Source organism: Plasmodium sp. gorilla clade G2, assembly GCF_900097015.1.
Source record: "Plasmodium sp. gorilla clade G2 genome assembly, chromosome: 7".
Classification (NCBI taxonomy): domain Eukaryota; phylum Apicomplexa; class Aconoidasida; order Haemosporida; family Plasmodiidae; genus Plasmodium; species Plasmodium adleri (nom. inval.).
In genome coordinates, this window is record NC_041699.1 from 585140 (window position 1) to 600000 (window position 14861).

The 14861-nt window shown below is 19.2% G+C and overlaps 4 protein-coding genes and 1 non-coding gene across 5 annotated transcripts; 1 reads left to right on the forward strand and 4 right to left on the reverse strand.

The window, feature by feature from the left end:
* Positions 1-732: 732 nt before the first annotated feature.
* On the reverse strand, positions 733-814 carry PADL01_0712900. Its single transcript has one exon. It is a non-coding gene; the product is annotated as a tRNA-Ser (tRNA).
* Positions 815-2024: 1210 nt separating this feature from the next.
* On the forward strand, positions 2025-2993 carry PADL01_0713000 (4-nitrophenylphosphatase; the record flags this gene model as incomplete). Its single annotated transcript, XM_028681161.1, has 1 exon — positions 2025-2993. The coding sequence occupies one exon, from the start codon at positions 2025-2027 to the stop codon at positions 2991-2993; it is 969 nt and encodes a 322-aa protein (XP_028537566.1).
* A 216-nt stretch (positions 2994-3209) lies between these two features.
* On the reverse strand, positions 3210-3720 carry PADL01_0713100 (C-Myc-binding protein, putative; the record flags this gene model as incomplete). Its single annotated transcript, XM_028681162.1, has 2 exons — positions 3210-3367; positions 3552-3720. The coding sequence occupies 2 exons, from the start codon at positions 3718-3720 to the stop codon at positions 3210-3212; spliced, it is 327 nt and encodes a 108-aa protein (XP_028537567.1).
* Positions 3721-4590: 870 nt separating this feature from the next.
* Positions 4591-10956, reverse strand: PADL01_0713200 (conserved Plasmodium protein, unknown function; the record flags this gene model as incomplete). Its single annotated transcript, XM_028681163.1, has 1 exon — positions 4591-10956. The coding sequence occupies one exon, from the start codon at positions 10954-10956 to the stop codon at positions 4591-4593; it is 6366 nt and encodes a 2121-aa protein (XP_028537568.1).
* A 1793-nt stretch (positions 10957-12749) lies between these two features.
* On the reverse strand, positions 12750-14815 carry PADL01_0713300 (calcium/calmodulin-dependent protein kinase, putative; the record flags this gene model as incomplete). Its single annotated transcript, XM_028681164.1, has 4 exons — positions 12750-12777; positions 12917-13044; positions 13204-13305; positions 13505-14815. 4 exons carry the CDS (start codon positions 14813-14815, stop codon positions 12750-12752), a joined length of 1569 nt encoding a protein of 522 aa, XP_028537569.1.
* Between the last annotated feature and the right edge of the window lie 46 nt (positions 14816-14861).

The following is a 14861-nucleotide window of genomic DNA, read 5'->3' on the forward strand; positions in this document are numbered from 1 at the left end:
GGAAAAGTTCGCTTATATAACATGAGAGGTATAATTATTATAATATTATTTAATTTGCAAGAGGGCAAAAAGGAAAATATATACATATAATATATATAAGTAGGTATATTTTACTTTTGTACTTTAATACGAATATTTATGTCATTTATTATAAGGAGTATATGATATAAAAAGGAAATAAGAAGGAAAATAATATATACTAAATATATATATATATACATTATATATATAATATATATATATTTTTTATGTAATAACCTAATTAAGCAGTGCAGGATGTAAAATACATAAATATAAATATAAATATATAATTTTGTGTGATATTTATAAACATACAAAAATGATTAATCCATATAAATTACAAAATGATTATTCATATCATATGGTTATAAATGATAAATAATGAAGGCCAATAAAAAGTACTGAAGAGAAAAAAAAAAAAAAAAAAAAAAAAATTAAAATATATAAATAAATGTATATTAAAATTTTATATATAGTTTTTATGTAAATTTTTTTTCCTTTTTGGAAAGTTTATATATATATATATATATATATATTATCAACATAAAATATTCATATCAAATTATTCATTCATATATATATTTTATATTTATAAAAATTATAATTTTTTATTAATTTTTGTTTTTATATTATTACATAATATTATTAATATTTTAATCAATTTAATATTATATATATATATATAATTATATATGTCTCAAAAATTTTTTTCGACAACGGCAGGAATCGAACCTGCGCGGGCAGAACCCATTGGATTAGCAGTCCAACCCCTTAACCACTCGGGCACGTTATCTTACCCTTAAATATATAAAAGGCTAAATATTATAAAAATAAAAATATAATATTTCATAATATATTATATATACATATATATATATATATATTTTTTTTTTTTTTTTTTTTTTTGATATGTATATTATTTTATTTTTTAAACATTTCTAAGTAAAAAAAAAAAAATTTTTAATTTTTATATTATTCCAATAATGTACTTTTTTTTTTTTTTTTTTTTTTTTTTTTTTTTTGAAAAAATTATAGAATATAATAAATTCCTTATTAAAAACTAAAAAGAAAAAAAAATGGTTGATACATTATTTTAAAAGATACATATATTGACATTTAAATTTATAATTAAATATATGTTATAGGTATATAATATAAAAAATATTTTAAAAAGTTGTTTATTACATTAGTAAAATTAAGAATAAAATATATATATATATATATTATATGTATGTATGTTAAGTGAAAAGTGTATAAATTATATCATTTTAAAATGAGACTTTTCAATAAAGAAAATATTTATATTTTCTTATGCCAGTATACATATGTAAATTTTTATTAGGTTATGCATAATATTTATTAAGTATATTAATTTTTCTGATGTTATTATTATGTATGAAGATTATAAGTTCTTTTCTTATCTTTTATATTTCGTCTCATTATAATATATTTCAAAACCAAATATTTTTTATGTAAAATTAGGTTAAATACTTTTTATATAATTTACATTATATATTTGTTAGTGGCTAATTTTTTTTATTCAATTTGCTAACTTGGAGGAATAATATATACATATTATATATATATATATATATATATATATATAATATAGAAAATTAATGTTATATATATAGCTGCAAAAAATCTGAATATTTACAGTAAACTTTATTTCCTTTAGTTGTAATATATATTTATACAATAGTATAATAATTTAAAGAAAAAAAAAAAAAAAATTAAATGTTACCATTTTGTAAATATATATATATATAATCTATAAGATTTATGAATGTGTGAAATAAAAATAAGTAAATAAATAAATATATACATATATTTATATATTTATATATTTATTTATATTTTTTATTCAATTTGTTGTTATATTAATACAATATATATTTATTATATATATATATATTACTATTTTGATAACCCTTTTATAAATATTTACAATTAATTGTAACTGTACATACATATTTATATGCAATATTTTTTAATGAGTAAATATGGCTTTAATTTATTCCAGTAATAAAAAAGATGATGATATTATTAACATTGAAAAGGAATATGAGAATTTTTTGAAAGAATGGAACTTAAAGAAGATGATAAATAGTAAAGACTTGTGTTTAGAATTTGATGTTTTTTTTTTTGATTGTGATGGAGTTTTATGGCATGGAAATGAATTAATAGAAGGTTCTATTGAAGTAATAAATTATTTATTGAATGAAGGAAAAAAAGTATATTTTATTACTAATAATTCTACAAAATCACGAGCTAGCTTTTTAGAAAAATTTCACAAGTTAGGTTTTACAAATGTAAAAAGAGAACATATTATATGTACAGCATATGCTGTTACAAAATATTTATACGATAAAGAAGAATATAGATTAAGAAAAAAAAAAATTTATGTTATTGGAGAAAAAGGAATATGTGATGAATTAGATGCATCTAATCTTGATTGGTTAGGAGGTTCTAATGATAATGATAAAAAAATTATTTTAAAAGATGATTTAGAAATTATTGTAGATAAAAATATAGGAGCAGTAGTTGTAGGTATAGATTTTAATATTAATTATTATAAAATTCAATATGCTCAATTATGTATTAACGAATTAAATGCTGAATTTATAGCTACGAATAAAGATGCTACAGGTAATTTTACATCTAAACAAAAATGGGCAGGTACCGGTGCAGTTGTATCAAGTATTGAAGCTGTGTCTTTAAAAAAACCTTTAATTGTAGGTAAACCTAACGTATATATGATAGAAAATGTTTTAAAAGATTTGAATATTCATCATTCTAAAGTTGTTATGGTTGGAGATAGATTAGAAACAGATATACATTTTGCAAAAAATTGTAATATTAAATCAATACTTGTTTCGACAGGTGTAACCAATGCAAATATTTATTTAAACCATAATAGTCTTAACATTCACCCTGATTATTTTATGAAATCAATATCGGAATTATTATAAATAAAAAAAAAATATATATAAATAAATATATATATATATATTATAAACTTTATGTATTGTTAATGGTTAGTTTTTTTTTTTTTTTTTTTTTTTTTTTTTTTTTTTTTTTTTATCATGTTATACCTTTTGTAGCTTTGATTTTTATGTTTATGTATTAAAAAAAAAAAAAAAATTAATTAATTAATAAACTATTATAAAAACAATACAATTTTGTTATTATATTTGTGTACTCTCAGCATTTGTAGATGCTATCATTTTTTCTTCTTCAATTAATTTTTTTAAGGTATCATTTAATTCATTAAGAGAATTCGTTAGCCTCATATTTTCATTTCTCAAAAATTCATTTTCTTCTTTTAATTCTTTCATGGGTAAATCTAAGAAAAAAAAAATAAAATAAAAAATAAAAAATTAAACCAAATAATTATAAATATATATATGTATAAATATATATATGTAAAAATATATATATGTATAAATATATATATGTATAAATATATATATGTATACATTATATATATATATATATTTTTTTTTATGTGTGTACATATTTCTGCTTACCATCTTCGCTACACATATTATCACGAATGAATTGAATGGCGTCTGTAGGCCTTTCCTTTTGGTCATATAATTTTAAAAGAATATTGCTTATTGTATTTATGACATTATGTTCTTCCAGGTATATGATAAAATTGTCTTTTTCATTATTCTCTGTATGTTGCGAATTCATATTAAACATACTTAATATAAATAATTTTTTATGTATAAAAAATGTTATATGCTAAAAAAGGACAAAGCTTAAAGGAATAAATATGTATAAATATATGGTCTATTCAATAATAGGTACGCATATATATATATATATAAAATATTTTTACCTTTGAGCTTATTGTTATTACTTGAGCGCGCTCATAGATGGATGATATAACTTAATGTATACATAATATAAAATATTTTTTTTATATTTAAGCATTAATTTTTATTTCTCATAATTTTACACAATATATATATATTGTGTAATATATGAAAATACTCACATTTTATTTATAGCATATAAATCTACAATTAGGTATAATAAAATAAATAATTTAGACAATTTTTTTTTTCTTTTTTAGTTTTTTTGTTTTTTCCTTATGCACAAAAAACAAAAAAAAAAAAAATTTAACAAGTCTTTAATTTTTGCACAATAAAATAAATAAAATAAAAATAAGAAAGTTAGAAAATAATTTTGTAGAGAATAAAAATATTTTAGAGTATTAACATTTGAAATAAATGACAAATAAAGAAATAAAAAATATATATATATATATTGTGGAAACAAAATTGCTATATATAAATTGTACCCTTTTTAAACTTCCCCATTTTATTTCTTAATATATATATATATATATATATATATATTTTTATTTTTTTTTTTTTTTTGCTTTACCATATATATACATTTTTGCGTGTATCAAATTTATATGAAGAAAAAAAAAAAAAAATGAAAATGAAATATATTTTGACCCTTTATAAAATGTCTCATATGTTAACAATTATATATATATATATATATATATATATGTGTTAATTATATATATTTTTTTTTTCCTTTGTTCCCTTATGAATCTTTTATTGTGTGAACTGGTTGCCAGCAGGATCCTAATTTTTCATCCTGCTGATCTTGATTTTCAGTATCTGATTTAAGAAGTTTAAATCTAGAAGATCTTCTTATGACAACTTCTGATAAGAGATTAAGTACACGTTCTATATTTTGTTCATCTACTTTAATAGGTTTAATATTCATATAAAATGCAGCTGTTATATTACTAATAATTAAATGATTTAAATCTAATGATTTAATTATAAATTTAATATTTTGTGAAGCGATCATTCCTTTTATATAATGAAATGTAACTAGTATCCATTCACGTAATGGATATTCATTTATAATATTTAAATTGAATGACTCTAATATTAAGAAGGCACCTATGAAATCCATTGTTGACATATTATATATTTCTTTTAATTTTAATATATAATTTAATAAATCATCAAATGTTTCTTTACCATCTTTTTTCTGAATATTTTGTAATATATAATTTACAAATCCAGATGCACATTTATTTTCATCAAGTTCATTACATTTTTGATGTAATATTTCTAAGTTGTCTTTCTTTTTTAAAAGACTATGTTTTTTTGAAAGCTTTAATTCCATTGCTGGTGTTTCTGATACCTTCTTCTTTTCAAACATATTTACATTTTTTAATTGCGTATTTTTATTTTGTATATTTCTAGGGTTTTCATTTATATCAGTACTATCATTTAATGAAACCACTTCAACAGAATTGCTTTTTTCAAATGAATTTTTTTCAATGGACTTATTATTTTGTTCACTGGAAATTGATTCGTTTATAATAGATTCGTTATCAGTTGACCTGTTAATATTTGCTCTAGTATTATATGATATAGTATTATTTGATGTAATATTATTTGATGTAATATTATTTGATGTAATATTATTTGATGTAATATTATTTGATTTATTATTATTTGATTTATTATTATTTGATTTATTATTATTTGATTTATTATTATTTGATTTATTATTATTTGACCTATTATTATTTGGCCTATTATTATTTGATCTATTATTATTTGGCCTATTATTATTTGATTTATTATTATTTGACCTATTATTATTTGATCTATTATTATTTGACCTATTATTATTTGATCTATTATTATTTGATCTATTATTTTTTTTTTCAATTTCTTTATTCTTTGTTTCATTTTTTACCTTTTTATCGTGCAATCTAACACTTCTTCTAACACTTTGAGTCTCTGGATTATTTTCTTCTTCTTCTTCATCTTCTTCTTTAGCATATAACAAGGTACCATTCTTCTTTTCTTCTCTCAATGAATTAACTGAACCATTTTTATCTTCATTTTCATTTGTTGAAATAAATACTACTTCATCATCCAATCTATTCACTGTGTTATTATAATAAATTGAATTATCATTTTGCTCATTTCCTGTTTCCTTTTCTAATGTATGTGCACTGTTCTTTTGACTGTTAGATCGTGTTAATGGACGTCCTATTTTGTCGGCAGTACTTGAATTATTATTCACGTTTCTATTTTGAACGACATTTCTATTATTTTCTTGTGTATTAATCTGATCTAATTTATCTGGATTATGTGCATGAATTGTTTGTATTTTTTTAACATTCATATAATTATTATTAGAAATTTCGTTTCCTTTTTTTGTTTCATATTGTGTTTTGGACGTATGATTATATGTAGATATAATATCTTTATCTTGTTTATTTTGATGATAATCATTTATAATTTCTTGATTCATTTCATTTTGTTCATTGTTCATGTGATAAATATTTTCTCTAGAATTTCTTTTAATATCTAAACATGCATATTTCGTTCTTGATATATTCTTATCATTTTTGTTTTCTTCATTCTGTATGATATTAGGTAATTTTGATAAATTACATTTTAGATTGGTTTTTTTATTATTATGATTTAAATGGTTGTTATTTCCTTTGTCTGTAGAAATATCTGTATCATTATCATCGTCTATTAAAATATAGGTATCCATATCTTCTTGAATTGCATTTACGTGTTGTTTTTGAAGATGATAATTTGCATAATCATTGATATTATAATTATTATGATTATTATGATTATTATGATTATTATGATTATTGTGATTATTATGATTATTATGATTATTATGACTATTGATATGATTATCATTGTTATTACTATTGTTGTTTTTATTACTAGCACTGCTATTCCCTCTTCTATACTTCATATCATTAACAATTTCAGATTTATCATATATCCCATCATAACATTTCTCATTATCTACCTTTTTTATTAGGTCACTTCTTTTATTTATATCTTTGCTTTCTTCATAATCTTTAGCTACTACATTACATCTGTTTATACATTGTTTACAATTATGACGTGTTTTATTTGTCATATTAACAACATAATTATTATTATTATTATTATTGTTATTATTATTATTGTTATTATTATTGTTATTATTATTGTTATTATTGTGTTGACATGTGCTTACATTTTTATCAACATTATTCATTTTTATGAATGAATTTACATTTGAATTTTGATCATCACTTAAATTATTTGAAATACGTAAATTATTAATCACATGTGGATTGGAACCTTTGTATAATAACTTTTGTATTTTTGACAAATTTTGTAATGCATGTTCTTCATTTTCTATATTCTTAAAGACTTTGGAATTTTTATCAATATCTGAAGGCATATTCATCATATTGTTATTATTAATAAGATTGTTCAATAAGTTATTAATCAAATGGTTTTTTGTATTATTTTTTAAATGGTTGTTTGTATTATTTTTTAAATGATTGTTTGTATTATTTATTAAATGATTGTTTGTATTATTTTTTAAATGGTTGTTTGTATTATTTATTAAAGGTTTTTTTGTATTTTTTATTAAATGGTTGTTTGTATTATTTATTAAATGTTTTTTTGTATTATTCATCAATTGGCTAACTGAATTATTCATTAAATTATTTGATGTGTTGTTCATAAAATTTGTGGGTGCACTATTCATATTATTATTTGATACATTATTCATTATACTATTTACTACATTATTCATATTAATATTTGTTATATTATTCATATTAGCATTCGTTTTGTTAGCAATAAATGTATTCACTTTATTATTAGGGAAGTGTATATTGTTGTTTGTATTATTAATAGAATGGATAATATTTAAATTATTATTATGTTCATTATTTTCATTTTCAGATTCAATTGATTCATTTATTTTGAACATGCAATTATCTTGATTTCCTATTTGTTGTATTTTATGATTATGCTTTTCTCTTAATATTTTGTTATGTTCTTGAATTAATTTTTGTAACGATGATAAGGATACATCTCTCATAGATTTTAAATTTTTATCCATAATTTTATAATTATTACTATTATTGTTGTTTGTTATGTCATCTGTTAGTTTCATATCAAAAGGAATATTTCCTTTATTCCTTCTATTATCATTTAAATTCAGATCTTCCTTAATATTATTGGGATAATAATATTTCTTTGCACTATTAAAATTTATATTATTATTATTATTATTATTATTGTTGTTGTTGTTGTTGGTGGTGGTGGTTGTGGTGGTCAATTTATTTTTATTATTCAAATTAAAACTACTTATATTTTTTATATTAGCAACATTATTCTTTCTTTCATTATTACTTTTATCTTTGTCATTGTTATTATTCATATGAACATGGACGTTTACATTCTCCATATTTCTTGATTGATTATATTCTCTCATATTATTCTTAATGTTTACCTCACATTGTTTCAAATGGGTATCATTAACTCCAATTTTATTTTCTTTATTATTATATATATCATTTATATTTTTACAATTAAAACTTTTGTTTACCAACTCTTGTAAAATGTCATTCCTTATTTTATTTTTATAAGATAAAAAGTTACTTTCATCACATTCTGCTGTATGTTTTATGTTTTTCTGATTACTTATGTGTATTGAATCTTTTGAAATATTAATATGTTGACCTTCTTTTAAATCTACATTTTTATTATTTTCTATGGATGTATTATTCATATCTTTGTTGTTATTATTGTTACTGTGCTTATTTGCATTTTTTTTTTCTTCTTGATCATTATTTTTGATGTTACTTGGTTTTATATCATTATATTTATTTGCATTATTATCATTTTCATTATTAGAAGGAATAGAATGATTTGATAATATTAATTTATCAAAATTTTGTAAATCTCCAATATTTGTTTTATTTGATTCAAATTCTTCTCTATACTCTTCATAATCATTAACATAATATACATTTCCTTTAGATGTGTCATCATAAAGACTTCTTCTTTTCTTTTCATCATAATATTCCATAATAAGTTTTTGTAGGAATGTATCTGTTTGTTCATGTCTTATCTTTTTTATATATTCATCATCTATAGGAATACATAATTTATTATTTAATAAATAACTGCTACTTGTTTTGTTTTTTTCCTCATTTGATGATATATAATTATTATTAGGTGATTCATCATTATTACTACTACTATTATTATTATTATTATCATCAATTTTTTCACCTTCTTTTTCACCTACTCTTTTGCTTTTACTTTCACACTCTACTTTATTTTTATTTTCACTTATTTTTTCTTTTTCATTTTCTTTTTTTGGTTTCTTCATATTTTCTTCTTCACTAGGCTCTGATAATTTAAGGGTTGTTTTTTTAATGTTGATATTATTAACTGAACAACTTAATTTACTTTTCAATGAATCATCATTATTGTATATATCTTTTTCAACACGGATAATGGGTACACATGATATATTTGTTGGCATTTGTTTAAGTATCGTTCTAGGTCTTTGTTCATGTGGTGCGTCCTGACATTTCTTAATATTATTAATCTTTTCATTTAAAATATATGAATTATCTTTTTCATTAGAAATATCTCTATTAATAATATTTTGTTTGGCATCCTTAAGGGTACTATCTTGTTTGGCTTCCACATGCATACTATCTTGTTTGACTTCCACATGCATACTATCTTGTTTGACTTCCACATGAATACTATCTTGTTTGACATCCTTATCAATAATATCACCTTTTATATCCTCCTTAATAACATCCTCCTTTACTAGATTATTATTAATTTCCTCTTTTTCATTGCCCCTAATTAAAACAGATTTTTCTTCATTTTTAATGTTGCATTTATCTTTATAAACATTCGAAAGATGTAAGTTATCTTTCATACTCTCATCTTCAGATTTGTTTTCTTTTACACGCATAATATTATAATTCTTTTCAATTGTTGACATATTATTATCTGAATAACTGTCATATTTTTTTCTCATATTTTGTTTTACCATAATATTTTTGCCATCTTTTTGTTTACTATGCATATTATCATTAATCATATAATTATAATAATTCTTATTATGTTTATTTCTTTGATCATATGGTGCATTCATTGGATTATGTAAGTTGTTATTATTTTTATATTGTGTATTTTGTTTATGATATATATTATTATTATATATATTATTATTATATATATTATTATTCTTATTATTCTTATTATTATTATTATGTGATAAATTTCTTTCTACATTTAAAGTTGAGGAATTAATATTATTATGATCTTTTTCATGAACATCATAAAAATAACTATCGATTTGTTCTTGAATCATTTTGTATTTAAATTCTTTTAATTTTTCATCTAAATGTTTATCCATTTTTTCATAGGTATTTAAAACTTTAGAATTGTCTTCATCATATATATCATTTTCATTATGATTCATGAAATATGGTAATACATATTTATTATAATAATTATATATATTATTATCTCCTTGAATATTTAAATTATATGCAGTAGTAATCTTTTTATAATCATTGATAATATCTTTTATGATTTGTTTTCTTCTTTCTGATATTAAGGAAATTGCATTATTTTCTTTTAAAAGGTTTTCTAAATAATTTGAGTCATATTTTGTCATATCAGTAGGTAAATTATATCCATCATGTGTATAATATGTTTTATATGTATCATATGTTTTATATAGATCATATGTTTTATGTGTATCATGTGTTATATGTGTATCATGTGTTTTATATGTTTCATGTGTTTTATATGTTTCATATTCACCTTCTTTTATTATAATTTTATTCTCATCTTTATTATTACTGCATTCACTATTTATATGTCTCTTTTTACATTTTATACAATCAGACGAATCACCCTCAACTTCTGAAATATTTCTCTTGTTATTGTTTCTATTAGATCCTCTTCCATTCCTAAAAAATCGACCATTATAACAGTAGGAATAAAGATAACAACAGAGCCCGCATGTAAAGGAAGCCATAAGGCCTTGAATAGTGAACAATAAAAAGGACGCTGAATTTTGAGACATTTTTAGCAGCAAATAAATTAATAAATAAAAATATATATATATATATATATATACACACAATAGTATTTATATGGGGAGTAAATATAATGTTAGGGCACAAGAAAGTAACTAATATAAATTATAATAAAATAAAATTTCTCACAGAAAAGATTAAAGAAAAAAAAAAATAAATAAAACTTCTCACAGAAAAGAAGAAAAAAAAAAAAAAATAAAACTTCTCACAAAATAGAAGAAGAAAAAAAAAATAAAACTTCTCACAAAATAGAAAAAAAAAAAAAAAAAATTAAATATAAAAAAAAAATTTATATATAGTAACCCAAATAAAATATATGAAAATATTCTTGATGAAATAAATATATAAATATATAACTATATATTAATTTGTTAAATAAAGAAAATAAAAAAAACTTAATTAATATTCACTTTTTTATTCTTTTTTTTTTTTTTTTTTTTTTTTTCACGTTATTTTATTTTATTTTATATTATATTATTACACATTTTTTTTTTTTTTAAATGAAATATAATATTAGAAATATATATAATATATAAATATATATAATAAAAAACATTATATATATATATATATAATATATTATTATGTAAATATTTAAAAGAATACTAAACCAAACATAATATAACAATGTTATGTGTAATATATATATATATATAATAATAATATGATATATATAATATATATATATAATAATATATATATATAATAATATATATATATATGTCTATATGTACTTAGATTTTTTTTTAATTTGTTTTTTTTTGCTCCACTTTGTTTCTAAAATAACATGTAATTATATTTTTTTTGAATAGAAAAATATATTTTATAAATAAAAATTTTTTATTTTGATGGCTCTCTATTTAGTAAGTGTATGAATAATTGAAGAAATATATACCCTTTTAAAGAAATTATATATAATATATATATATATATATATATATAATAATATATATAATATTTATTTATAATTTCTTTTATTTTTTTAATTTATCTTAATCCTGACATGCATTTATAAGCATATATTATATGAGGGTTTTTTTTTTTTTTTTTTTTTTTTTAATTTTTGCTATTTTAAACTTATAAAAATAAAATATATAGTATAAATATATTACTATATAATATCATAATTGTATGTACACACATATATATAATATATACATATATATATATATATATATATATAATAAATAAGTATATAAATATCTTTATATAATAATTTTAATTTATATTTTAAAGATAATAAATCAAAAAGGATTCATACATATATTATATATATTTTACCCACAAGAAGATTTTTTATTTTTATCTATAATTTTATTTTTGTTGGGTTCTTTTTTTTTAAGGATTATAAAAAATATATCCTCAAAAAAATATACATACATAAAAAAGTGTATAAATATATGTAAATAAATTTTAATTATAAATCCAAAGAGATAATAAACATGAAATAAAGCATAAGGTGGAGCATTAATTATTTCATACATATATATATATATATATATATATATATACATATACATATATATACATATATATACATATATATACATATTTATTTATTTATTATGTTAAATATTCATTTTCTCAATAAAGGAGAGAAACACATTAAATAAAAAAAAAAAAAAAAATGAAAGAATAAATAAATAAATTCCACACATAAATATATACATATATATATATATATATGGTGTATAAAAAAAATTATGAAAAATCGGGAAGGTCCTTATTTATTCCTTCTGTTATAAAAAAAAAGCCTTTGTGTAATTTCCAATATAATATGCTATGAGTTCATGAAATAATCTTTTACCCTATTATAAATAATATAATGAAAAACAAAAAAATATAAAATATATTAAAATATTATATATATTACTTGTACGTTTTATCAAAATGAAAATAAATAAATAAATAAATATATATATATATATATATTTTTTTTTTTGTTACCATGGATGTTCTATGGCCTCAATTACATTTAATCTTTTTTCTGGATTTATTTGTAATAAGCACTGAATAAAATCTTTCGCTTCTGATGATATGTTAAACCAATATCTTTCATGAAAAGTTACTTTTTCCTAAAAAAAAAAAAAAAATATATATATATATATAAACATATATACACACACATATATATATATATATATATATATATATTTTTGTGTACTCATTGGAATATATATTAAGCATGACAAGCCATATATTGCTTATGTTCAAAAGATATATTTATTTTTTACCTGAAAATTTGAACAAGGGTAAAAGGGCCTATATCCTCCTAAAAGTATAAAAGTGACGATGCCCAATGCCCACATATCAATTTTATTATTAAAATTACATTCCTACAAATATGTAAGATAAAAAAGAAAAGATGATGAATATATCTTCACATGACTTTTTTTTACACATCATTAGGTGTATAAAAAATAGGGTAATACAAATAAATTACATATATATATATATATATATATATATATATATATATATATATATGTATATATATATTTTTTTTTTCCCCTTTATTTTAATATTTCTTTTTACATGAAACAATTCTGGTGCTATAAATCCATAACTTCCTTTTATTCCTCTATATGGAAAAAATTCATTGAATCCACATTTAACAGATAAACCAAAATCACATATTTTGACAATGCTATTAAATACATGATTTGTTTGGCTTGTATTATTGTCATTATTATTATTATTATTATTATTGAATAATTTTTTAAAATTTAATTTTTTCATATTAAGATGTTTTAATGTATCGTCATATAATAAGAAATTATTTTGTATACAAATGGATTGATCAAAATTGAATAATAATAAATTTTGTGGTTTAATATCACAATGAATAATACCTTTAATATGTAAATAATATAAGGCATATAAAATTTGGCATATAATTATTTGTACTTGTTTTTCTTGTAAAATATTAAAACCTACATATGAATATAATGTTCCTATTGATGAATATTCTAAGAATATCCATATATCATTTTCATCTTCTGCACATAATATTATTTGAAGAATATTTGTATGTTTTAAATCTTTATGTATTTCAATTTCTTCTCTTAATTGTTCTATTTCATTTATTTTATAATGTAATCCTTTATGTTTTATTTTTAAAACCAAATTCATTATTTGTATATTATATGTATCTTTTTTTCTTGTCATAATATTATATGACTCATCAATTCTATTATAATAATTTGCAATTTCATTATTTGTTATAATATCATTATGTGTAATCATATCCATATGAGATATTTCATTTATATCCTCTCTTTTGTCTATATATCCTTCGAATTTATTATTTACATTTATTATTTTGTTATATAATATATTTGTTTTCTCCATTGGATATAAATCATCTACTTCTTCAAACTCTTGATTTAAATTATTGACATTATATTTTTGTATATCCATATTGATATTTACATATGGATTATTATAAATATTAGGATAAATAGATGTATTCACATTTGTCTTTGATTTTATATTTGTTGTATCATTCCATAAAGAATAAATGCCTTCATTGCTTTCCAGGTTGTTGCTATTAACGATTTGTATATTATCATTTAAAATATTTCTATTTATATATCTTACATAATCACATAAAATTAATGTTTTATTTAAATCAAGAACCCATTGACATAAGCATACAGTACTAGAAAAACCTTTTAATAAAATATTTACTATTCGAAAGTTTCCTAATTCTGGAACATTATATTCTTTTATGTTTTCATAAAGATCTAAATTATTATTTCTCCTTATGTCATTTATATTTCTTTCGGTCTTATCTGCATATCCTATTTCATATAAGAAAGAAAAGGGAGTTTTTTTAAGAAACATATTATTAGCTACTTTTAATCTTACGCAAAATAAAAAAAAAAAAGGG